Source organism: Siphateles boraxobius, unplaced genomic scaffold (genome assembly GCF_051911475.1).
Source record: "Siphateles boraxobius isolate OS27281-9 unplaced genomic scaffold, OSU_SipBor_1 35, whole genome shotgun sequence".
NCBI classification, from domain to species: domain Eukaryota; kingdom Metazoa; phylum Chordata; class Actinopteri; order Cypriniformes; family Leuciscidae; genus Siphateles; species Siphateles boraxobius.
This window is the reverse complement of record NW_027508975.1, coordinates 8,782,376-8,806,414: the sequence shown is the minus strand read 5'-3', so window position 1 is coordinate 8,806,414 and position 24,039 is coordinate 8,782,376. Positions and strand designations below refer to the sequence as shown.

The 24,039-nt window shown below is 35.4% G+C and overlaps 2 protein-coding genes across 2 annotated transcripts; one reads left to right on the top strand and one right to left on the bottom strand.

The window, feature by feature from the left end:
* The first annotated feature begins 944 nt into the window (after positions 1-944).
* Positions 945-4,151, top strand: rpl30 (ribosomal protein L30). Its single transcript, XM_077196251.1, has 5 exons — positions 945-1,060; positions 1,176-1,224; positions 3,380-3,525; positions 3,654-3,784; positions 4,049-4,151. The coding sequence occupies exons 2-5, from the start codon at positions 1,204-1,206 to the stop codon at positions 4,099-4,101; spliced, it is 351 nt and encodes a 116-aa protein (XP_077052366.1). The 5' UTR covers positions 945-1,060; positions 1,176-1,203; the 3' UTR covers positions 4,102-4,151.
* A 2,420-nt stretch (positions 4,152-6,571) lies between these two features.
* Positions 6,572-23,567, bottom strand: laptm4b (lysosomal protein transmembrane 4 beta). Its single transcript, XM_077196249.1, has 8 exons — positions 23,406-23,567; positions 20,568-20,920; positions 17,824-17,941; positions 15,599-15,672; positions 15,274-15,396; positions 15,093-15,191; positions 13,406-13,501; positions 6,572-9,339 (listed from the first exon to the last, which is right to left on the bottom strand). Exons 2-8 carry the CDS (start codon positions 20,661-20,663, stop codon positions 9,265-9,267), a joined length of 681 nt encoding a protein of 226 aa, XP_077052364.1. The 5' UTR covers positions 20,664-20,920; positions 23,406-23,567; the 3' UTR covers positions 6,572-9,264.
* Between the last annotated feature and the right edge of the window lie 472 nt (positions 23,568-24,039).

Here is a 24,039-nt window from a genome sequence, read left to right as displayed (position 1 = left end):
AAAAAATGTTGGACATATTGGCTGTTTAGGCAACTAAAATAGCGTTCACAGTTACACAACTCTCGGTGTCATATATATATATATATATATATATATATATATATATATATTGGCTTGTGTATTACTACAATAAGTAAGCTACTGTTTAAGACAGACCAGAAAAATTTGAAAATAAATGCACTTTTTTGAGGTGGTAGTAATGTTACGCTTTGAATGTACTAAAAAATAGCCTTCACTCAATTCCAGATGTAATTTTGTTACATGTTTGTTTTTTGGCTTGTGCATTATTGTTAAATAAACTAATTTTGAGAATTGAATTTTCCTGTGACTTATTTGTTCACATGGTTTGGGTAAGATTTGGCTGGGTTATTATGACTCAGTTTTGGGGTTTCTGCTGGTGTTGATATGGTTAACTTATGCTGAGAATTGGTACCATTAATAAAACCTGTTTTGGCCCAATTCAGGGCCAGTTAAGGGTGATTAACTGTCTTTAATCCTTGTCTTTAATCCAGTTCTGGGCCACTTCATGGCCGTCATTCTTTGCGGACAAAACAAGCAATAAATAAGCAAAAAAATAATAATCAAGACTGAATAATCAATTTCTGAATTCACCCCCTCCTTTTCTTTTGAAGAACCAGGGTTCCCATTGTCTTGAAAAAGCTGGATAAATGAGGTAACCTAGTTTTAAAAGTGTGATTTCTGAACATGTGAAAGTTGTGTAAATTCATACAATCCTATACATCCATGAGAATTTTATAATATACTTCTAGGTAGCCCTGTGATTACCCATCCATCCAGGGTGTGGCCATGAGACCTGCAGAGGATAAAGCGGTTTGGAGATGTGCCAAGCTGTAAAATATTTTATCAGATGGAAAATGTTGTGATGGACAATGAAGAGCCTTGTAGCCAAATATTCTTTGACTACACGTCCCAGAGTGACTGTTTTGAGCTCTGTGATCTCGAGGTGGCGCGGTCTCGCGATGCGGGCGCGCGAGGTTTACGGCCGCGGTGCACGCTGGGAAGCCCTTTCTCTACGAGGCCATCTTGGTGTGATCAGGAGGTGAGCGCGGCTCTGCTGGAAATTATTAAAAATACTCCCTTTAAAAGTTATACGAAGAATACGAGCGCATTATTTTGAAAGTGTAGATCTTGATTTATCGCTTTTTTGTGTTCAGGTTGGCCATATCGGACTAATCAGGAAAAATGGTGGCCGCAAAGAAAACGGTGAGTGGAGCGCGATGCTGCGCGTGCTGGAGAACTTCACGTGGAAGCTCCCTACAGGCCTGATTATAAAAAAACTAAAATGTCTACATGCACTAATACTGGTGTATATGACTATTGTTACGGAGTTGAATTGATATTATACTGTGCCAATGTTTATCTCTGATCGCTGGCGTGGTGTTGTATGGGCTTAATATTAGTTATGTTTAGGTGCGCAGGGTGTTTCTAATTAAGGAAATAACGTTAGCTCTTCTTTTTTATAACTTACATTGTAAATATTAATATATCGACTGTACCCTGAAAACGTGATGTAGAAAACGGTTCTTTATTAGAGTAATGTTTATTATCGTCTACTATAAACGCATTTAATAAATAATCACCCCCGTTACAATAAGTGTTGTACAGGAGCAATACTTATGAAGTGTTAGTGAGATGCAGTATTGAATTACAGTTGTCTGTGAAATAGACATGATATAAACCGTGTACATGTGACCGTAAGTACACTGACTGAAGGTAACTTAATAGTGCTAATTGTTTTTAATTGCTGAAGAAATGCAATTGTGTTAAGTGAATGTATGTATGATTAGTGTGATGTATAGACAAAATTAAAACGGAGCTGTCATTCCGAGAACATCTTAAAATTTCGAGCTTTAGAAAGTACATTTACAACAAGTCATTGTGAAATGTTTGGTGGACTTAAAGACAAATAAAATGAATTGACTAGCTAATAAAGAAGTGAAGACTAGTGTAACGTTATATATCTAACTGCTCGAAGAAGAAAACTAGGGCTGCAACAACTAATCGATAAAATCGATTATAATCGATTATGAAAATCGTTGTCAACGAATGTCATTATCGATTAGTTGGTCTGCTTACGTCACGGGGAGCGTTTACTGGTACGCACACACACGCAAGGTCTCTCTCCCTCAGGCGCTCTGCCGAGCGCGCGCGCTACACGGTTTGGAGCAGTCTCTTCGGTCTCGCATGCGCGCTCTTGCTTGCGCGCTCTAGATTTCGCGAGTTTGAACTAATTCGCGGGCATCAGGGAGCCGCAATCAATATGCGGGAGACTCCCGGGACTTCCGGGATGTCTGTATTTTGTCTCGAGCATCAGGTTGTGCAATCAGTTCGCTCGCAACGTAAGTGATGGATTAAAATAGCGCTACCGCAGAAATAGGTTAAATTAAAACGTTGTTTACAAAGTGAAGCATTAAATACAAAGGCAATTAATAACAGCAGCAGTAAAATATTGTTTTTTAGTCACTGTACTCAGTGGTTTTCAGCGAATGCTTGTGCACTAATGCATAATTTCTCCTGTCCTTTACTCAAGCCTGTTAGCTTGCTGGGTAACGTTACCTCCATTCCGTTCTCTTTTTATAGCATTTGTCTACTAAGTTTTAATTGTTTTTCAAACGCGATCTACTGCGGCTCTACATTCACACAATTGTTTTCAGTCTTTCTATATTTATTTAATCAATTTATCCTTATATTATATTATATTATTTTCTATATTATATATATAATATATATTATATTCTTTATCCTTATATTCCTTATATATAATTAATTTTAAATAAAAATTAAATGAATTATATATTTTAGATGTTTTTAGTTTGTTTTTAGTTCAGATATTCACATCTGAACAACATGTCTGTGTAAATTTGTTTTAACAAAAATTGTGTTAAAACATAATATGTTGGATATCATTTTTTTAACAATAATCATGTTTGTCAACTTGCCATCAGCAATTATCATTAAAAACAATGCAAATATTGATATTAGTAAAACTCAATGTGTGGCTTTTGCACTTTTTAAAGTACACTTTTACACATAAATACCCTGATTTACGGTTTTATTTAGTTATAAAAAAAAAAACTAATTTAATTTCTATCCGATTAATCGATTAATCGAAAAAATAATCGCCCGATTAATCGATTATCAAAATAATCGTTAGTTGCAGCCCTAAAGAAAACAGTTTGAAATAGACCTCAAATTGCAATAGCAGAGCGCACACATCTTTGTTTTAAAAATTTTGGAAGTTGTATCAAAATGGTTATTCCAATTTTGAAGCCTTTAACAGAAAAAGTCAATGCTTATTTCTTCACATTCCGTCCTGTTGGTTTATTTATTGTTTTGTTCCATATCTTCATCTTTACAGAAAAAGTCCCTGGAGTCCATCAATTCAAGACTGCAGCTTGTTATGAAGAGCGGTAAATATGTTCTCGGTTACAAGCAGTCTCAGAAAATGATTCGCCAAGGAAAAGCCAAGCTGGTAATCCTGGCCAACAACTGTCCTGCTCTGAGGTGCGTCGTGTTTCTCTGCTTGAATATTTGTCAATCTGCTGTCACCATGAAAATAATTTGTGACTTCTTGGATAATACAGTTTTGTGAGGCTTGAGGATAATCTTAATGATTCATCATGTTTTTCTAGGAAATCTGAAATTGAATACTACGCTATGTTGGCCAAAACCGGAGTCCATCATTACAGTGGAAACAACATTGAGCTTGGTACAGCCTGTGGCAAATACTACAGGGTGTGCACATTGGCCATCATTGACCCTGGTGTGTATTCACTGGCAGAACTGATACGACTTGATCTAGTAGTTTTGTTTGCCTTTAACTTTCCCTGTCATACTGTATTGTTACTTTTTGGATTATTAGGTCATTTATATGTCAAAGTCAATGTAGATTTAAAAGGTTGCTGGTATGTTTTGCACTGTTTCAGAAGTAGAAATCTAGATTATCTGAATGAAAACTAATATTCTGTGCTTTGTAAATAAATAAATGCATTGTTCTGTAATTAATGACTTTCTCTTGTGTTCCCAGGCGATTCTGACATCATCAGAAGCATGCCAGACCAGCAGCAGGGGGAGAAGTAGAGCCATTCCCACCAGATCTTTATTAATAATAAAATTGGTTAAAACAGTCATTTTTTGGGGGGGGTTATTTTTGTCTCCGCTTTCGTTCATGTTTGATGCGTTTAGTGGATAAACTGCATGAGAGATGGACCTTTTTTTTGTTCATTTTTCATCTGTTCACCTTTGATAATGTTGAGAAATGAGATATTCATCCCACTTTTGTTTACTCACTATTTTTCAATAATTCATGTGGTGGTTTTTCTTAAAGAAGAACCTTTTTGAAATCCTGAATATGGTTTTTGGGATAGGTTTTTTCTTTATTCTCAATGTCCTAAAGCGTGAACAGTCATAGTTTATTCCTATTGGCTGGAAAAATTATATATACAATAACACATACTGAAAACTTAATTCAACTTGTTCTACTGCAGTAGGTGAATTAGTTAAAAGAATAGAAATCTATTTTCTCTAGTTGTGTGGTGAATCTGAATCAAATTAGCTATTTACTTAAACCTGTAATTTACATTTTTAACATTCTCTAAACTAAAAGTGCAATTGCCACAATTGTTTGCTGGAACATCAGGACTGTTTTACATGTCTTCAAAATATAACTCACCAAAATGTTTACTTCATGCTTCAAAACCTAGTTATTGTCAGTAAATTGGCCAATGAAACCAAAATAGTGTTTTTGTCATCGTCAACCACACTGGTCAAAATGTTTAGATGTTTTTTCACTATGAAAATATTTGTTAAACTTTTTTCTTTTTTGGACCTTGACTGTTTTCTGCACTTTATAAGATTGTCAGTTTTGTCTCACTGAACGCTCTTGTGAATCACTGAGCTTTTTAGATGCTTTTAACAGTAGGCATAAAACTTTTACTTGGAAAAGTTGATTCTGTAGTGCACAAAAAAAGAACATTTGGGTTTATACAGTACATTTGGGTTTTTTTGTAGAAATGTGTTACATGTAAACAGAAAATTCAAGGTAGCATTTTTACATGTATGTTTTGTCACATTTCTACAAAATGTACTGTATATAATACATATGTCCTCCTATAGCTGCTGAAAAATGGTAGTGATTGTGCCGGGTAAACTCCAAACTCGATTGGTATAAGAATGTGATTAGTGTTTCATTTCAATGGCAGGCCATTTGCCAATTCAGCAGACATTACAAATATGTAATATCAGTTATTTATGGAATCTAGGCTACATGTATGTCAGAGATGCTAACATTTTGCATTTTGCCCCCAAAAACATTGCTGAAATGTACATAACATGATTTTATCATTAGAGGGCGCAATATCTAATGTATTTTACCCTTAGTTCTTCAGTTGAATCGTTTTATCAGACCTCGGGGTGCATTACTCAACACTTTTGTGAGCAGAATACAAATCTTTGCTTTTGGTTTGAAAGTTTCAGTCCAAAAATAGTGGATATATAATTATGTTCTGCAGTCTTAAAATGTTTTCTGAAAGGCATGATGTCTAGATTTAACTGAATAATAAGTGGTAGGTTATAACGTCATTTTAAATCGCTATCAAAGCAGTTTTCCTCATATTGTTTTTCCATATGCTATATAAAAAAGGTTGGGTTCGTCTTTTAAACATTCAAAGATAAAATATTTGATTTGCTTCATTCCAGAGTTATTAACTGAATTAACTACATTTTTAAACTTAATGGTGCAGAGATGTCTGTCATTTCCATGGCTATTGCCATCTATGGAGTGTGTGTGATTTTCCAATTTATCAGCAATTAAATGAGGACAGTTTTTGTACTCCAGGCACATATAAAATGTAGGCCTACGCATACAAAATATTAAATGGATTTCCCAATGACTGAATACAGCCCTTGACATTCTATTACGTAATGGCAATATTGTAGGATGAGGCGGAGGCATTAACGTGCTGCTGCAACGACATACTTTTTCCTAAGGATTTTCAGACCAAAATGAAACTGACATGCCTAAAGCGCTTGAGCAGAGTAAACATCAGAAGCTCTCTTCTGTAAAGTGATTGCCCTAGTTTCCGCAGTCACGTGTCGTCAGTTTTAAAGTCTAATTCTTAAATACCCACACAGATAAATGTAATGAGCGTGTTCAGTGAGCTTGGAAAAATGAAAAGGATAAATAGGGAACCTGAGTGATGTACATGAGATCTCAACAGTGCTTCGGAAAAGACTGTGTTATTCTAAAGCAGCACTGGACAGTATCCTTGGATTCGAAACCATCAAAAATAGGTCAGTGGATTTAGTGTAGCCTATATATAGTAAATTCTTACAAACCGGTAAGTGCTAAACCCCTGACATAGTTCTACTCATCCAAAAATAAAAGTTGAATCTTTCTCCTCTGATCATGCAAAGGTAAACGTTATTAAACCAATAATACTGGTCACTAATAATGAATAATATAAATAACACTGTATACTTTTTTTTTTTAACAATTTATTTATCTTTCTTCTTTATTTACACCTGCATAATAAATAGATACACAGCCATATTGACGCATCACTGTAATATTTTATTGTTTATGAATAAGACATAAGCCAGTGTCAACCCAATACAGGATGTGTAACAAGACAAAGACAAACACTCTCAGCCATTCTACCTACTGACAAACATTATTCTGGGTTTTTGAGAATTCATTTTTGTGATATTCATTGATAACCGTTTCATTTTCATGAGGAATATCATGACAATTAAAATGTACAGGTCACATTTAATACCAAAAGCAGAATTCCAAATATACAGAATACTTTGAAAATTGAGTCACGAAAAACATTGCTTTCTTGCAGCTGAATCTGAGATGCTGAATTGAAGATGAAAGTCTACGCTTAGAACAATGAAAGGAAATGTTTATATCTATCAATCTAATATGTTCATTAATGCTTCTATACCTATTGATACCATAATGATTAAATGTAAGTAATTAGGCATTGCCAGCTATGGATACATGTTACAAATTACTCTTGCATAGCCACTGTATATAAAAATGAAAAATGTTCCCATTAACAGAAGCTTGGAGATGACTGGGGGAGATGCCATGGTACTTAAACTGAGCTAGGTGCTAATCTACTGTCGGCACGACTCGGCAGTAACGTAATTTACTTTTAATTTGTCACAATTACTGATTAACACCATTCACAGACAATAACATGAATAAATAATATTCATATGTGCAAAAAGATTGCAGTCTGCAGCCACAGATTGTAACCTAGTGATAATGACATAAAAAGTTATACTACTTCTCTAAACAGGAGTATGTAACTTCAACAAATGACAAAAATTATTTCCTTACACATAATTCTCGTTTATCCATTTGAGTACTGTCCTGGTTCAATGAAAGTTATATCAATCGACAACATTTGTGGCATATTGTTGATTATCACAAAAAAAGGAAAAAAAAAATCAAGGCACTTACAATGGAAGTGAATGGGGCAATTTTTTGGAGATTTTAAAGCAGAAATGTGAAGCTTCTAATTTTATGAAAGCACTTACATGTCATGGCAAAGGATATAATCACATTTTTTCCACACTAAAATCATATTAACACACATCATTTAGGTGTACTATTGAAATAGTATTTTTAACATTTACGGATGGCCCAATTCACTTCCATTATAAGTGCCTCACTGTAAACATGTGGCCACATTACTGACATTTTTTGAGCAAAAGGTCAATTGACTATTGTCAAATAGTGTAGCGATGCATAAAACACAGCTCACACAGAAGTCGCTTTGAAACCAAGTAACTTTCTGTTCATCAACACAGCAAATTCGCATTACCAATTTAAATCTGTTGCGAAATCTGCGAAGGAAAATCTTTTCACCATTACAGTCGTGTGGATTCCTATTGAAACAGTAAATGTGGCCGCACCTTAACCCAGATTTTTTCTTTTTTTCCTTTTAAACAAGTCCTTTAATCTGATGTGTACAGACAAAGGTACATATTTCAATGCTTTTGCGTTCTCTCGCAGGAGCTTTGCGTTCCCCCAAGAAACTTTGCGTTCATTTGCAAAACCTTTGCGGTCCCCTGAGTTTCTCAATTTTAGCAAAGTTTGAGAACGCAAAAGTTTTGCAAGCGAAAGCACATTTTTTTTGGAGATCGCAACCATTTTGCAATTGAAGGCAAAGTTTCTCGGGAGATCGCAAACATTTTCCAAGCGGATGCAAAATTTTAAGGGGGAAGGCAAACATTTTGCAACCGAATGCAAAAATTTTGGGGGGAACAATTTGCAAGTGAGCAATTTTTTTGTTGAGTTTGCAAACATTTTGCAAGCGAATGCAAAGTTCCTTGTGAGATTGCAAACATTTTGCAAGCGAACACAAACATTTTTTGGAGATCACAAATATTTTTCAAGCGAACGCAATTTTTTTTTGGAGATCAAACATTTTCCAAGCGAACGCAAATTTAGGGGCTCCGTAGAAGTCAGATCCCCCACGATACATGAAACAGTCAACAGAATCATTAAAATGTTTCAAATCTACTTGACTTCTCATCTAAATCAGAGTCATCACGTATATTAAGTGTATACAGCTTTGTAACTGTTCACAGAAGGAACAACTGGTCCTTGCGACATCTAAGTAAAGATTAGCAATAGATTTGTTAAAAAAAGACTAAATTAACAAATTATTGCATTGTGTATAAAGGAAGACTTGAAAGATTTCACTTTGTTAGATAAAATTGTGTAGCATTGCTTATTACTTATTTTTTTTTACAACTAATTTAGTTATATTCTGAACCAGAGTCAAAATTTCTTTCATTTCGTACAGTACAACGAAATTAAAGTGAAAATGCCGGCTTCTTACATTCAGTCATTTCTATGTAATTCCCATTTGAAAAGTGCTCTAACTTAACTCCCGTGTTTATCATGCACGCTGTATTCAAATCTCAGGTATATCAGTAGACGACAACACTACTGAGAAGTTCACAGTATTAAAAAGGCCAGGGCCACACATAATCGCCGAAAGTGCAAATCAGATTGGAGCTGACACACAGCATTGGGTTGCCAGGACAGCTGGGTAGCCTTGTCGAGGGAAGGGCGTCTCAAAGTCATACTGCTGCCTCCAGAGAGGAGACTTACGTCACACAGAGGCAAACAGGAGACCGGGGCAACGGAATGGGCTATTGTGACAAGAGATTGTTTCTTTGGAGAAGGTTTGGGGGCAGCGTAGTAAGAAAGTGGTGCGATTCTCAAGCCGAAACATACTGGGGAGGGGGATCCTTCGGTGGAATGGCGATCGCCTCTTCGTAGGGTGGAAGTAGTACCTGAAATTAACGCAGGAACAAATTAGTAAATGCTTTACTTATATAACACGTTTCCCCATTTCTTCTGTATGCTGTATTCTTAGACGAATCATGACACACACACAAAAAAAACAATGCTGTAGAAGTTAGCACACATGCTAAAGACACGTTAGCAATGTTTGCTATGAATATTAGCTTGCTGCTAAATGAATACTGTGTTGTTTTATACTATAAACTGCTCAAATAATAACAGCCCATTAGGCAAAATAAAAAGTTTTAAAGAGTAGTAAGCTATACATTTGTAAGTAAGTAAGTACAATTTATTTATACAGCGCCTTTCACAGACTAAGTCACAAAGCGCTTTACAATAGACAAAAATGGATATAAAAATAAAAATAAAACAGATAAAATTATCAATATATAAAGTACAGAGATTACCCAAAAGCTAACCTGAACAAATGAGTCTTCACTTGTCCCCTAAAACTGTCCACATTCTCAGCAAACCTAATACTGGTTGGCAAAGCATTCCATAATCTGGGTGCCATTGCGGCAAAGGCTCTATCCCCACATGTCTTTAAACGAGTGCGTGGCGTAGATAGCAGATTTTGATTATTAGACCTGAGAGACCGGAGAGGGGTATGAAAATGAATTATGTCAGCAAGATAAGCAGGGGCCTGACCATGTAAAGCCCTATTGGTTATGGTTAGTAATTTGAATTGGATCCTGTAAATTACAGGAAGCCAGTGAAGGGAGCAGAGTATCGGGGAGATATGGGTGCGCCTATTTGATCGAGTAAGTAACCTAGCAGCTGAATTTTGAATGGATTGCAATCTATGAAGAACAGATATGTTAAGTGAAGAGAAAAGTGAGTTACAATAATCAATACGGTAGGAAATGAAGGCATGAATGTGCATCTCCAGTTCTGAGTGAGAGACCACAGACCTCAATTTACATAAATTACGTAAGTGGAAAAAACAGGATTTGGTCAGCGATTTGATGTGGGTTTCAAAGGATAGGGATTTATCAAATGTTACCCCAAGGTTCCTTAAACTAGTCCGGACCGCAGATGACAAAGGTCCAATGTTCTGCATTATCAGAGGAATAGCGCTGTCTGCCGCTACAATTAAAACCTCCGTCTTATCTGGATTCAGCTGCAGAAAACTTTCAGCCATCCAGCTGTTTATGGCGTCTATACAGTCTAAGAGTATTGTAAGTTTGGATGACTCATTTTGCCTGAAAGTAAAATGAAGCTGAATGTCATCTGCGTAGAAGTGATAAGAAATGTTAAAATCACTAATGATCTGACCCAGAGGCAACAAGTATAAAATAAACAATATTGGGCCCAACACTGAACCCTGTGGAAAACCACAAAACAGGGGTGATGATACAGAGTGGGAATCATCAATATAGACATTAAAACCTCTATCAGAAAGATATGAGGTAAACCAATCTAAGGCCACTCCCGATATGCCCACACATTCACGTAATCTCCTAATCATGATATGGTGGTCCACAGTATCGAAGGCAGAACTCAGGTCTAGAAGTACCAACACTGAACATAGACCTGGGTCCGAGGCCGTATGAAGGTCATTACAGACTCTCACCAAGGCGGTCTCAGTAGAGTGTCTCTTCCTAAAACCTGATTGAAATTTGTCATACAACTCCAAATTCTCTAAAACATCTGTAAGTTGATTTGTCATATAACTATCGTATTTCATCTTGGAAATTAAATGTTAGGAATAAAACTCAATTTGTGGAATAAAACATCAAATCAACTTGCATAATGAGTCAAGAAAGATGTTCAAGATCTCATGTCTGATATTATTCCTGGTTTATTTTGTCATATTGGATAGGTACTTGAGAGCATTGCATTGTGGAATACATATTTTGGCAAATGTAGTAGGTCAATTGTACAGAGCCCTGCACATTTGGGTAACAAGGTAACAGATGGAGAATATTTTCCCCACGACTTAATTTGTTTCCATTAAATCATGATTAAACTAAATTAAAACAAGAGAACAAATTAGTACAGCATGGTCACAACTGAACTAAAACAATTATCTCTTCATAATTTCCTGTTTTCTCTCTACCGTGTCTGCTGTTGCTTTGCTATTCATTTGTAAACCAAGGCCGTGTCACACATTAAAGCATTTTCAAGCCACTCTGGATAAGAGGGTCTCATTCACCTTAAATTTAAATGCTATCCGTCACTGCAGAGAATAGTTCATCCTCCCAATATAGAAAGACCAACCAAAACCACATTCTTTGTTTAGGTACTGGTATGAAAATATGAGCTAATTAATGCCCTGAGGGGATCGCGTTTGCAACTTGTCAGGATGGCTGGAATGCGTCAACCGAGCGGATTTCAAATGAACCAAACAAGTGTGGACAGTTATGTAACAGCCCGCAGCTGAATAGTGAAAAAGCCCTATGCTTCTCAATGGCCTGTTATTTCTATTCTTCCTGTCTCTTTTTAAAACATCTGACACTCATTATGCTGGAAGGTCATCTGTGGAATTCAGCTGAGTGACCCGGGCAATCCAATTAGTCCGATCCTCACCCACTCAAAAAAATACTAATACTTTTATACTTAATTACATACATAGATACAGATAAAACCTATATCTTGAATGCACTGAAAGTCATTTTAGATAAAAGCATCCGTCAAATGCATTAAATGTAACTCTGCGTTTATGTGAGTTGTCAGTGACTGGAGGGCTGTGAGGGTCAACAGAGCAGCAGGACAGATAGACAGAGGCAGTAAGACAGGATTTCTTCTGGCAGACAGTACTGGATTAGAAGCACAGCACAGTGCCCTCTCTAATGCCCTCCATAAACACTGAGTCAACAATACTGAGGGCATGAGGAGAGCGTCATCATTCATGATCCTGCTAGGATGCACATCAGAACATCCCCTATGGCTGTGCATAGATAAACTAGAGCAGGCCACGTGACTGTTTCTTATGACTAAATTACTTGTAGGATCAGGAACTGAGAACTGGATGATTTTATTTATTAATGGTCCATGACCATTTATATATTTTTTGCTGACTAATATGCAGTATGACTAGTGTAGCATAATTTGTGAACAAATTACTTGAGTGTTGTCATAGTTTTATTAATATTTTGAATTAGCTTCAAAAGTTCATGTTAATTAGCAATTTTGTTATGTGCTTTTGTCCTTTTATTAGTTCATTTTTTAAAAAATATTGCTATTTAGTTTTAATTTATTTTGATTACAGTTTTAGTTTTTAATTATTTTTTTCCAACCTGAATCCGAATGGAAACAAATGTTAAATATACACATTCAGAAGAGAATTATTTTGTAATTAAATTTCTCTTTTGATTTGAATGTAATTTAGATGTTACCAAAATAACATTGTTTTCATCCAGTATTTTGTTTATAAAAATATAAACCTCATATAGTTATATATGGTAATAATAAAGCTAGGATGAATTATTTGGGGCCTCCTCATATTACTAAGGAATTGGATTTTTTAAAATGGAATCAAAATCTGAAACTGAATAATTAAACTCCTTGGGATTCCCATTCCTAATCACGCTATCACTACAAAAGTTTTGGGTTGTAAGATTTTTTTATATTTTTGGAAAGTCTTGTATGCTGTATTTATCTGATTAAAAATACAGTAAAAATGGTAAAACTGTGAAATATAATTTCAATTTAAAATAGCTTTTAAAATAAAATAAATTTCTATTTGAATATATTCTAAAATGCAATTTAGTATTGGAGCCATTTCCCCAGTCTTTTATTATTAATAATGTTGAATACAGTTGTGTTTCTTACTATTTTTGTGGAAACCATGAAACGCTTTTTTTCTCAGTATTCTTGAATAGAAAGTTCAAAAGAACAGCATTTATTTGAAAATAGATATCTTTTATAACACTGTAAAAGTATTTACTGCCACTTTTGATCAATTTCATGCATCTTTGCTGAATATAATTTAGTTACAAACCCCGAACTTTTGAACGCTATTATAACAGTCAATGTGTGTTCATTATGAAAATATGAATGTAAAGAAACAAGACTCCATTAAACAGTGTACGTTCAAATAAACCCTTGACTTACTGTAGTGTCATTTGTGGTGACATAAACCAGGACCTCTGTAGTGCTTCTTCCACTGACGTATCTGTAGCAGTTCCAGACACAGGCAATAAGGTAAGCCTAAAGAGAAAGAACAGCCGTTGATGTTAAATAAAACACCATCATAAATCATGGGCATATGGCTTAGCAATAAAAATAATGAGCCACAGATACAGTGCCTCATCTACATTATTTAACTTCCAGAAGGTAAAAATATATATAAAGAGAACATATGGGACAAATAACATAAACATCACGATTTTTTCCCTATATTTAATGTGTAAAAACTGGTCACCTTGCTTTCTTTTTTCACTTTTCCCCCAATTTTAATCATGACCTCAGCTATTTGTTGTTATATTTGAGGAATTGCTAAATTAATACAATGCCTAATAATCTAAAAACTACAGACCGTATATCTGCTTTAACCTTTAAAGAAATTAAAACTTTGGTCGAATTTACAATAATGTTAATTCAGATTGATTTGTACAGATCATAATGCAATAAACAACCTATTACACGGTCATGCATACAACAGCATGGGGAGGCAAGCTAAGAGCTTAATTTTAGCACACTGTGTTTATCCCAGAAGAGTAATCTGCCTCTCTCTAATGCGCGCAGCCTGTCAAAAAGCGATTTGTATCACAGCTGAAGTCTTCTGGAAAAGTCAGGCTTCAGAAGCAGTCAGGTTCACTAGTCATCTTACAGTGCACCACATCTGGCTATAGTCATAGCCGCGGGAACATATTTTATAAAGGGTGCAAGACGGCAAACGCGCGCAGTGGAACGGGGGGAAAACGCAAGGTCTCGAGGCACGTTTTAGTTGAACTTATTTTAACTTGAGTGCTGCGTTTTGAGAATGCTGTGTCATGCGCGGGACGCGAGCGCAAAAGTTAAACACAGCTAGTGAGTTCACACTGAAAACGATTTGAAAAGTAGCGGAGGGGAATGGAAAAACACGTTCTGTGTGAACAGCCCCTAATGCCCAATCAGTTCAGAGATGCTGGTCCTCAACCAGTGTCACGACACTCACTCCATGCGAGATCGGCTTTTGCCTTATGATATATTCATTTCTTTTAAAGGTGCTCTAAGCGATTTTGGAAGACGTCACTTCATGTTGATGTTTGAAGTATTGTCAAACGAAACGGAGGTTAGCTAGACCCTCCCTCCTCATCCGCGCACTAACCCCCCAAACCCCACCCCCAAATCCTTCTTGTCGGTTATTGGCTGGAACAGTTTGTTATTTTTTGTGGTACGGGTTAGCCCAGTTTGTTTTTGTTGCTTTTTGTGGAGCATGGGGTGTCTGCAGAGACCACATTTTTTTACAGTGTGTTCAGGGGACAGGTAGCTAGTGCTAGCGGATAGCGAGGAGATGTTTACTGTGTGACAAAAAAAAAAAGGCCTAAAAAACACGCTTAGAGCACCTTTAAAGTCATAAAACCATATTCAATATAAAAATGAACTAATATTTAGAGTAATTTTATAAAAGTAGAAGGTGTTCTTAAAAAAACGTTGAAAAACAAAAAGTTATTTAAAGTCATGTCATCTTAAATTCCAATGTATTGAAACAGCTGTCCTCAGCACCACTAGTCCCCGCGGCATTGGCTATGGTGAACCAAAAATGAACTGGCAGATCACAACGAAGGGAAGGTAAAGTACAGTTGTTTCGCATTACCTTAAAGGCTAAGATGCATCCAACAAAGAGAAGCACTGCTAATACTAGGCACATGTTGTTTGTGGACATCAAGTCTTCTTTGTATGGAAAGGTCCCAGGCTGTTAAAACATAATGACACATCGAGTCACTGACAGAATGATAATTTGCAATATCAAAAACTCAAAGTCATGAGATCCTTACCAACTGCTGAAGATAGTCCTGTATAGTGTTGGGGTAAACAACAACACTTATTGCTACCAGTGTGTTAAGAGCAAAGTCAAAGATCTGGTAGCAGAAGAAAGGAATGATCCATGCAGCATGTTGCTGAAAAATAGAAAAAAAAAGAAATCATTTTACTACTCGGCACAAACCAATTTAGAGAATGAGAATGAGCTTCAAATGATCCTTAAATCTCATTTACTCACCCTAATGTTTGTATTCAATGCAGGAAAGAAAGTCTTATCGGTTTGGAATAACATAATGGTGAGTAAATGATGGAAGAACTTTAATAAGTAAATAGTCAAACCTTATATGCACCATAGGTTGCCATTCCACAAATCATAATCATCAGCAATGAGATTGCAGCAGCGATACACATGTCTGTGGAGGAAAGACAAACGACATCAGATCTGCACAATGAATATCGAGTTTAACTGCCAATATTTACCATCTAGGATTGGGTAAAGATATAGGAAGAAAGATTTTTCAATTTCAATCTGAAATCAAATAATATATTCCTAAAAATCTCTAGATTGATCTTTTAATAAGAGAATAGATATAAAGATATATCTAATCAAAAATAAACTCAAAATGATGTATATCTAATAAACATTTAACTCAAAATGATTTATATCTAATCAAAAATTAACTCGAATCGACATTAACTCAAATGTAGATTTAGTCAGGTAAACCAAATAAAATACAAATCAGACTGAACTGAATTACAGTGAATTTTTATAGTGAAATAATATGCATTGAAATTTCAATGAAATGCACTGAAATAGATCTATGTAAATTGTAATTAATGTTATTTATGCGTTGAAATTTTTATGGAAATACACTGAAATATATCTATGAAAATTGTGATGAATTTTATAAATTAAAATGATAATTATACATCATTTCAATAACCTGTTGGTAAACCACTCTGACCATGAATGCTCATGCTGACATTCTAAATGATTAATATATGAACAAACTTACTAATTTATCAGAAAAGGCTAGAGACTGATATATGAGCCAGTCACATTGCCTGTCTGAGTTAAAATTTTAGTAGTTCAGCCTAGTGCTCTCAAGACATTACAGGCACGCATGAACTAGCTACCTGACCAACTATCTATAGCACTGAATTAGCCAAAACACACACCAGACACTCATTCTCTCCAAAACACAAGCAGATCTCATTTTTTTGAGAAATATAAGTTTTACGGATGATAATAATACAGCCTAGTAAACACATAGTGGAGGAAAACAAGTAAAATAACTTCTCTAGTTTCTAGAAGGGAGACTGTTTGAACACACTGGCAACAGGCAGATTTCTTATATTATCATTGAACATTAAAAGAGGACCTATTACACTTTTTTACATTTTCAACTTTCTTTAGTGTGTAATGTTGCTGTTTGAGCATGAAAAGGGTCTGCAAAGTTACATAGCACAAAGTCCACTCCAAAGGGAGTTATTCTCTATATCAGTGCACACTGTTTCTGAACTCTCTGAAACGCCTCGATTATAATCTTGAGTTTTCTCCCAGGAATGAACATGTCATAATATTCCTCATTTAAATAATTCCTGCCTAAGGCATACGCAAAAGAGGGGTAAGGCCTGGTTGAGTTGCATTAGTAGTTTGTTGAAACTCGCGGTTAATGGTAAGGGAAGTGACATTTACGAAACACACTTGAAGTTGTTGACCAATCAGAGCACAGTGCGCTTTTTGGAAGGAGGGGTTTCATAAGCCCCTTTCACACAGAGATTCTGGAAAATACACGGATAATGTGTCCCGGGATTTGTCCCAGGGTCGTTTGATTTTGGTTCATTCACACTGCCAGTGATTTTCCGGAATCTGTGAGTGCATTCACACACATCCCGTAAATAGACGTGACGTCAGGATGTGACGTGTAACGTACGCGTCGAACGATCTCAGCTTCAGTGCGGATAGTGAGGAGCTCCCTGGCCTCTGCTTCATTCCAGTTTGCAGACATTTTTCGTTCTTTCTTTGTTGATGACGAACACAAACTTTCTTCTGAGTCGCACGACTGAGTAGCTGAGCAACTGAGTCGCACGATAACTACGTCAATGGCTAATATTACAGTTTTTCTAATCTCTGACACTTCTGAATGAGACACTGTTAACTATAAAATTATTTTGAGATGCTTGAGCTCTCAGTACTGTAAGTAAATTGAGAGCACTGGTGCTGGTCTTTGAAATAGCTCCCTCCACATAATCCCCTCCATATGTTAAAGTACACTCAACCGTACACTCTGTCTACTTCAGCGCCTATTACAAAACAGGCTTCATATAACAGAGGCCAGATGCAAAGCAGCCCAAACCAATTACAGGGAATCATAGTTTGAATCCTGCTGATGAGAGTCAGTTTTAATCAGTCACCAGAGCCAGAATCTATAGCAGTGCTGATACCACCAGGAAATACGATAGCTGTCTTTGAGTTCTTGCTGAAATTAAAAAGTTGATGCTGATCTGTTTGTTCATAATGGAATTGAATAACTATGGGAGATTAAATGTCTCAAACGTACTTGCATCGTCCATGACGTCCAAATCCGTGCCGAGTTCGGAGCTGGTGAGGTGGTAGTGGTACTGGACTGGGTCATTGAGAGCCGACAACAGGATTAACAAAACCACTGCATTGATGAGCTGAAAAGGACAGAGAACACACATATATGTATATATAGAGAGAGACAATTTTTTTTTTTTACAGTATAGATGTTTAGATAAATTTGTTTATCGGATCAGCAGAAAAAATTCAGATCAGCAGAAAACAGGAATCTTATGTTTTAAAGAGTAAATTGAGTTTTGAAATAAATTGCTCAGATTAAATACAAGTATTCTGATTAACAAGTTTCAAGTTTCAAGTTTACTTTATTTATATAGCACATTTAAAACAGTCGCAGACTGACCAAAGTGCTTCACAACAAAAGAACAGAACAAAATAACATTAAATGAGCACAATCCACAATAAGGCATACAGTTTCTGGTCCAACAAGGTTTCCATATTAGGCAATACTACAATCCTAATATGCCAAAGAGAACAAATGAGTTTTTAAAAGAGACTTAAAAATGGTCAAACTCGGAGCCAGTCGAATTTCCACTGGTAAGTCGTTCCAGAGGCGCGGACCGATTACCGAAAAGGCACGGTCACCTCTGCGTTTAAGTCTCGAATGTGGAATTAAAATAAGATTCTGTTCTCCAGATCTTAAACTTCTTGAGGGGATATACTGATGCAGCAGGTCAGATAGGTAGCCAGGTGACTGAAAGTGCAATGATTTAAAAACAAATAGAAGAATTTTAAAATGTATTCTAAATTGCACTGGCAACCAATGAAGGGCCTTTAAAAGTGGAGTGGCGTGATCCCTTTTCTTCTTTTTCAACAGAAATCTTGAGGCAGCATTTTGAACTAACTGAAGACGGGCAATTTGGGCCTTAGAAATGCCACAGTATAACGAATTGCAATAGTCAAGACGTGACGTGATAAATGCATGCACTGCCATCTCCAAAGTCTTATCAGTAAGGAAATGTTTAATTTTTGCAAGTAGACGGAGCTGGTGAAAACTGGACCCAACTACTGAAGAAATCTGTTTATCAAATTTTAAAGAGTCATCCAGGATAACACCCAGATTCCGTGCCTGCGAGGACCTAAAAGTCGATAGTGACCCCAAATCCATGTTAAGTGATTTCGTAATTTCAGAAGGGCCAAAAACAATTACTTCGGTTTTCTCCTTATTTAAGGATAAAAAATTTAGAGATAACCAGGATTTAACCTCATCTAGACAAGAGGAAAGAGCAGTCATGGCCAATCGATCATTTTTTCTGAAAGGCAAATAGATTTGGGTATCATCGGCGTAAAAATGATACGACACTCCATGTTTTCTAAAAATAGATCCCAGAGGCAGCATATATAATGAAAATAGAGAGGGGGCCAAAATCGAGCCTTGAGGAAGGCCACATGGGAGAGGAGCAGTAGAAGATAAAAATTCTCCTGTCCTAACCACAAATTTCCTGTCAGATAAAAATGACTGGAACCATTTTAGAACTGTACCAGAAAGACCCACCCAAGATTTCAGTCTATCAATTAAAACCGAATGGTTAACAGTGTCAAAAGCAGATGATAGATCTAAAAGAACGAGGACCACAGAGCTACCCGTATCAGTTGCCAAATAAATGTCATTTAACACTCTCAGAACAAAGTTTATTGTTTAGTTTATTATTAGGCATTTGGATATTTTAATATCCATGTATAATATATATATATATATATATATATATATATATATATATATATATATATATATGATATATAATAACATTATAATATAATAAGATATATATACATAATATTATAACATTAGAATATAATACATATATATTCAAGTTTTAATTAATTCATATATATATATAGTGCTGTTTGACTTTGCAGACCAAACAACAGACCAATCAATCATATTATGCTATTAGCTCTACATGAAGGACATTTATATTGAAAATGTTATTACTCTGTGACACACATTTCCTTTATCCTCATTCCTCACTCATTGTCTCTGATAATGTTTTGTCTGTGGAAGCATTTTCCTGTCTGTGTCAATAAACGTCACTGTAGTTTTTAGGTTAATGAATTCTGTTGTTCCTTGCAATGCAGAAAAAAATGTCGGTGACCAGAACATTCCACTGTTTATTAGTATCTCATATTTAGGTCTTTGGACACAGTTCGATAAGACAACTTTCTTTAGTTACAGTTTCAAGCATAAGATCATGGATTCTTTTTCTATTTATAATATGCAAAGGAGCTCTAGTTTCTAAAACAAGTCTCAACTAGGAGGGAGGAAACACGATATCATGGGAGTAATTACACGTTGTTAAACAATCATTTAGTAGTTAAATTATTTCATTCTTCTCAGAATTTCTCTTTCATATTATATATATATATATATATATATATATATATATATATATATATATATATATATATATATATTCTGTCAGTGGTGTTGCTTTATCTAGCGTCCATCGGCACAGTGACATTATGAATCATAAATGTGCGAGCAGAATTTTGAACAACAAGGATTTGGCATGCACAAAAATGCTGTTTAGATACATAAGTAACACAATATTTTAAACGACCACTTTTAATCATTTTAGAAAAGGCATCCAAGTAGAATTCTGCAAATATTTATAATTTACTAAAAATATTCAAAAATAGTTTATGCTGATTGTATATTATAAAAAAAACTATATGTTATTTTAAATAAGAGTTGTCTTGACTCACCATATACCAGATGCCCAGGATAATGGTGCCCGTCCGTACATGACAACACAGGCAGCAGCTGGTCGTGTACCATCTGTCCCACGGAGAAATCATCATCTTTCCGTCCAAAAACTGCACGCCTAGTGCATGTGTCTTTAGCTTATATTATAGATTTGTTTTATATAATTCGATGATATTTTCTTTTTTTACTGCTATAGCTCACCGTCGCAGTTAAATTCTGTGTTGTTTCCGTTTCCCGTCCCGTCCTGTTTGTTCCCTACCGCTGCATTAATCCAGCTCATCTCTTCACCACGTGACCAGAGGGGGATTTGGTGTGACGTCAGGGGCCCTCTAGTGCAATTCCCTGTTCCAGACTTACATGCAGACACGGGGAAGCCAAAATTTGGGTTTATTTTTGTGTTGTGTAAGAAAGAGGATGTAAAACATTTAGGAAGAAACAGTTATGCATATTTTGACCTTTTGTGACAACAATATTGTCATTCTACATGGGGCAGGTTGTCACAGTGGAACGTATTATAGGTTTTTCAGCTAAATTTAAACAGTAAAGTAAATAAACAAAATAATTTATGAAACAGTAAAAATGTAAAGGGTTTTGACCAACACATACTGTAAATAATAGGCTGTATTACATTTATAACATTTCAAACATTAATAAAAAAATAGGCCTAGATTTTTGTTTAAAAATAAATGGCCCATTTGAACTTTCTATTCACGAATCCTGTGAAAAAATATTAAGCAGCACAACTGTTTTCAACAATGATAATTATAATGTTTATAATCAGAATATTAGAATAACTTCAGGCAAAAATACATTCAAATAGACAACAATTATTTGAAATTGTAATAATATTTCATAATATTAGCTACTATTTTTACAGTATTATATAACATTCAATAATAAAAAAAAAATAAACTTGCTCCAACATGAATATGAATATGATATATAGGCTAGTACAAACTCTGACTTGACTGCAGACTTTGGCATGTTGGCAAATCCGAGCACAGTTTGAGATATGTTTATTGAGATATGTTATGAAACTCCACAGATGACATAACTGGATCTCACTTCTTTTTTTCATTTGTGATCGACATACATTTAAACCGTTTATAGTGACAAAACCATCCCTATAGTGACAGGCGATGAACATGGATATGAGAACGCAAGTAAAAACTGGAGCAAACATGTCTTCGGATACAGACTTATTCCGCCTCTAGTTTACAAAAGTGTTGATAATCTCCTGTGAGATTATATGAAGGGATTCGGTGTTGATGAGGACAGGGCATGCACTACGTGACAGAGGAGGAGAGCAGATGGCCCATACCAGTGAGACTGTGTGTGTGTGTGTGTGTGTGTGTGTGTGTGTGTGTGTGTGTGTGTGTGTGTGTGTGTGTGTGTGTGTGTGTGTGTGTGTGTGTGTGTGTGTGTGTGTGTGTGTGTGTGTGTGTGTGTGTGTGTGTGTGTGTGTGTGTGTGTGTGTGTGTCTGCTAAGCCTCTGTGGGCGGCAGCTTCAAAACTGCATCAGGGGATTTACAGCTCTCAGCCAACGTAAGAAAGTTGAACAGATACAAATCAACATGGTGGCTGTACAAAGAGTGAAAGGTTCACTGGTTCACTTGAAATGGGGAGCTTTCTATGGCTTTCACAGTACTCGCTCTGCCATGAACAAATATCTTCAAATTTTACAATGTTTATTTTTTTTATTTTTTTTATTATCCCTAAAGTGTATATTTTTTCTTTAGCATATAGTCTAGGGTATAAAGTTTTGTTGTGTTTGTTTATTAATTTGTAGTGTTTCTATATATTTGTTTTAGTTGTACAAGCTTTTTTTTTCTTTTACTTAAATTACTACACTACCATTCAAATCTTTGGGGTCATTAAATTTTTTTAAGGAAAATAATACTTTAATTCAAACTTTAAATTGCTCAAAAGTAACAGTAAAGACATGTATAATGTTACAAAAAATCCCTCAAATAAATCCTGTTCTTTTGAACTTTCTACTCATCAAAGAATTTTGATAACAAAGTATCAGTTTCCATGAAAATATTAAGATGCACAAATGTTTAAAACAGTGATAATAATCTGAAATATTTGTTGTTGTTTTTAGCTGCAAGTCATCATATTATAATGATTTTTGAAGGATCATGCGACACTAAGACTGGAGTAATTGTAACGATATTTTATAATAGCCTATTTTACTGTATTATTGTATCAAATAAATCAACAAATTGAAGAACAGATCAATGGAAAAGGATTAATGTGGCACAGATCCAAAATGAAATGAGAAACAGGCAGAGGTCAGTCATACACATGACGGGAGACTGCATCATTCAGGATGCAATACAATCTAGTGAAAACCAACAAATGAGCGCATGCTATTGTTAGATTAGAAACAAATTATAATATAAAAACAATCAAATAATTAAAAAAAATAACTGCCTTTCTTTAAAGGTCCACTATGTAACTCCTGGACCTCTAGCGGTTAAAAAACTAAACATCATGTATTTTTAAGAAGAACATTGTTTTGGTTGTGCTTCGGCCCTGTCAAATGTGTGGATCATGAATATGGTTCTTTGTCCTATTGCTCATAAAACACTCACTATTGGGCGTAAGAGAAATAACCAGTGGAGATGGAAAGGATCTTAGGCTGACTAGCTGAAGACGTGACTGTAGCTTTAATCATGAATAGGTAGCCTAACATTACTTCCTTGAAAATAAATTCCAGCACACAGCGCTAAAACCATAATAATATGACCCTTCACAGTCAATAGACCTATAATGCTTCACAATTAACTCTGTTAGAGAGCTACATATGACAATTCATCTGTTAAATAAAATACCTTCTTTACTTGAGTAGCCAAATAAAAACGTCATCTCTGCGACGCTTTCAAATCCCTCAGTTCTCGCCATTTCTGAAAGTCAAGCCACTGTTGGTTCTGGTTTAATTACGCGCTCGGTCGCGTTCTTTGCCAGCAGACTAGATCTCCTCCGTTTGGCTTCTTAAAAAAGATTTCCTGGTGACGTATGAATGTAATTTTCCGCAAAACGTTCCCTCAGATCTTAATATAAACCTTTAAAATATTACCATAATTAATCAGGGTAAAACAACACGTTTTGGAAGGAATGATGACTTGACTCATTTTAACAATATGACCAAAAAAGTTTGTGAAGCTTTAAATTCACGTGCTTGCAATGCAGCAAAATAATGTAAACTTGACATTAGAAATGTTGTGAACCTAAATATTGTTGGATAAAGACACAATGTGCTGTGTTTGCAGCCTAAAGATGGATTAAGAAAATTGATAACTATTCAAATAAAATAACTGCAATTTCACATGAAAATATTAGGACTACGCAGTGGGGTTTTAAAGCAGATTGGATACTTAAACTATATTATATATATAATATAAATAAACTTTACGGTTTAATACTCTAGGAAAAACTCTGAGCCCAAACAACATTTTATTTTATTTA

Bases quoted from the DNA above. Each gene is read 5' to 3' on its own strand.
- rpl30 (XM_077196251.1), top strand. From the start codon at position 1,204: ATGGTGGCCGCAAAGAAAACG. The intron at 3,526-3,653 runs GTGCGTCGTGTT...ATGTTTTTCTAG, and splicing joins AACAACTGTCCTGCTCTGAG to GAAATCTGAAATTGAATACT. The intron at 3,785-4,048 runs GTGTGTATTCAC...TTGTGTTCCCAG, and splicing joins ATTGGCCATCATTGACCCTG to GCGATTCTGACATCATCAGA.
- laptm4b (XM_077196249.1), bottom strand. From the start codon at position 20,663: ATGATGATTTCTCCGTGGGACAGATGGTACACGACCAGCTGCTGCCTG. The intron at 15,673-17,823 runs GTACGTTTGAGA...TTTCCTCCACAG, and splicing joins GGACGTCATGGACGATGCAA to ACATGTGTATCGCTGCTGCA. The intron at 9,340-13,405 runs GTAAGTCAAGGG...CGTTAATTTCAG, and splicing joins TCACCACAAATGACACTACA to GTACTACTTCCACCCTACGA.